Source organism: Otolemur garnettii, unplaced genomic scaffold (assembly GCF_000181295.1).
Source record: "Otolemur garnettii isolate 467f Iridium unplaced genomic scaffold, OtoGar3 scaffold00276, whole genome shotgun sequence".
Lineage (NCBI taxonomy): Eukaryota > Metazoa > Chordata > Mammalia > Primates > Galagidae > Otolemur > Otolemur garnettii.
In genome coordinates this window covers 183,931-186,039 of record NW_003852671.1, presented here as the reverse complement: position 1 = coordinate 186,039, position 2,109 = coordinate 183,931, and the positions used below count along the sequence as shown (strand labels likewise).

Sequence of the window (2,109 nt, the reverse complement as noted above, 5' to 3'; positions counted from 1 at the left end):
ACTATATACACATCTTATTTATGTCTATCAACTTACTACTTAGCACAAAATAGGTGCTGAGTAAATTTTTATCAAACGAATGAATGAATAAGAAGACATCCCTATTTCATGGCTCTGATAGCAGGCTTTACTTGGAGACTTTAGAGTATCAATAACTTCAATGTTTCAAATCTTTCTCATTCATCAAACTGATATGCAAACTCACTTGATCTGATTAACTGGTGTTTGCCCAGCTGTTTGTGCAAGCATCTGAGTGAATGATATAGGGAAGTGCTGCCCAGAAATCTAATGGTTTGTTGAGACCTTGGTTATCACCCTAACAGAAAAGCAAGGGGAATCAGCATGACATAATGGAAATGGCTTGAGTTTGTGTTGATGCACTTAGGTTCACATTCTGTCTGCATCTTTGCCCAGCTGAGTGACTTTGGGCGTGCCATTTGCTCTCTCTGAGCTTTAGTTTCTTTATGTATAAACAAGCAGAATAATACTTGCCTCCCAAGGTTATTGTGAGAATTAAGTAGGTGCTTAATGCCCAGAACAATTTCTAGCATATAAAAGATATTAACCATCATAGCTATCGCTGTGGTTGTCAGATATTGGGCCAAGGATGATTTCATAAGTCACACACTCTGATAAATACAGCATATAACATGGCATATAACTTACTCTTTGCAAGGCATTTCTTTGATTTGGAGCACCAACCACCCTAAGGACTTAGACATTTTCATTTTTCTTCTTTCCTGTTCTTCCTCCCCATTAACTTGTTCAAGGCACTCTTCATGTCTTCATTTCTAAGGGTATAGATAATGGGGTTCAGTAGGGGGGTGACAGCCGTGAAGAACACGGATACCACCTTGTCTTCTGGGAGGCTGGTGGATGGGCGAGAATAGATGAAGATGCAGTGTCCCAGGAACAGTGTGACGACAGTGAGGTGGGCTGCACAGGTGGACAGGGCCTTCCGCCTGCCCTCAGAGATCTGCTGCCTCAGACTCACCAGGATGACTGCATAGGACACCACAAGGACCACAAAACAGACCACGGAGATCAGCCCACTGTTGGAGATAATGAGGATCTCAATGATGCGGGTATCAGTGCAGGCCAGTTTGATCACCTGAGGTACATCACAGAAGAAATTGTCAATCTCGTCAGGACCACAGTAGGGCAGCTTGAGGGTGAGGGAGGTCAGGGCTAAGGAGTGGATGGTCCCCCCTGTCCAGAGGGCCATAGCCAGCAGCATACACACCTTCCAGTTCATCACTGTCAGGTACTGTAGGGGTTTACAAATGGCCACATACCGATCATAGGCCATGACAGTGAGGAGGAAGATCTCTGTGCAGGCGAAGAGGTGCAGGAAGAACATCTGGGTCACACAGGCACCAAAAGAGATGAGCTTTTTCTCTGACCAGGTGTCTATCAGCATCTTGGGGACAGTGACAGTGGAGTGGCAGACATCAATGAATGACAGGTTACTGAGGAAGAAATACATGGGGGTGTGGAGCCGGCGGTCATAGATGATAGTTATGACAATGAGGATGTTCCCAATCAGTGTCAGGACATAGAAAATGAGGAACATGGAAAACACAGCCATCTGCACCTTCTGATTTACAGATAAACCTCTAAGCTGAAAATATGCCACTAGAGAAGTTTGATTGAGTAGGATAGTTTCCTCCATTCTCTTTGTTACGCATTCCTGTCAAGAATTAGAAAAAAAAAGTGCTCCCATAAAACATTGAAATATGCATCCATCATTTGGTCCCTTGATTTCTTGAGTGTTTATGACTTATATCTCCATTTGGAATTTATGGTCACAGAGCTTGTGTTTCTTTTCAAAATCTTTATTCAACATCTTAAGTCATGCTGGACACATGGTAGGTGCTAAACATATGCTTTTGGAATAATAAAACAGAGATATAAAATGTCTTTGAAGAGGGCGAGGGAGAGACCAAACAGGTTATAGATTTTTACAGGGGAAGAAATTAAGGTTCTTCTTACCCTAAATAAGTCATTTGTTTGAGGTCACATAAATCTGGGCCTTGAACATTTGTTTTGTTGTTGTTGTTGTCCTGTTGACTGCACTTTTCACTAACCCAAACTACTTGTTCTCCTGTT

The 2,109-nt window shown here is 42.5% G+C and overlaps 1 protein-coding gene across 1 annotated transcript; it reads right to left on the bottom strand.

Annotated features, from left to right (window-relative positions):
- Nucleotides 1-656: 656 nt before the first annotated feature.
- LOC100957920 (olfactory receptor 4E1) lies at nt 657-1,749 on the bottom strand. Its single transcript, XM_003803028.2, has one exon. It carries the CDS (start codon nt 1,670-1,672, stop codon nt 725-727), a length of 948 nt encoding a protein of 315 aa, XP_003803076.1. The 5' UTR covers nt 1,673-1,749; the 3' UTR covers nt 657-724.
- Between the last annotated feature and the right edge of the window lie 360 nt (nt 1,750-2,109).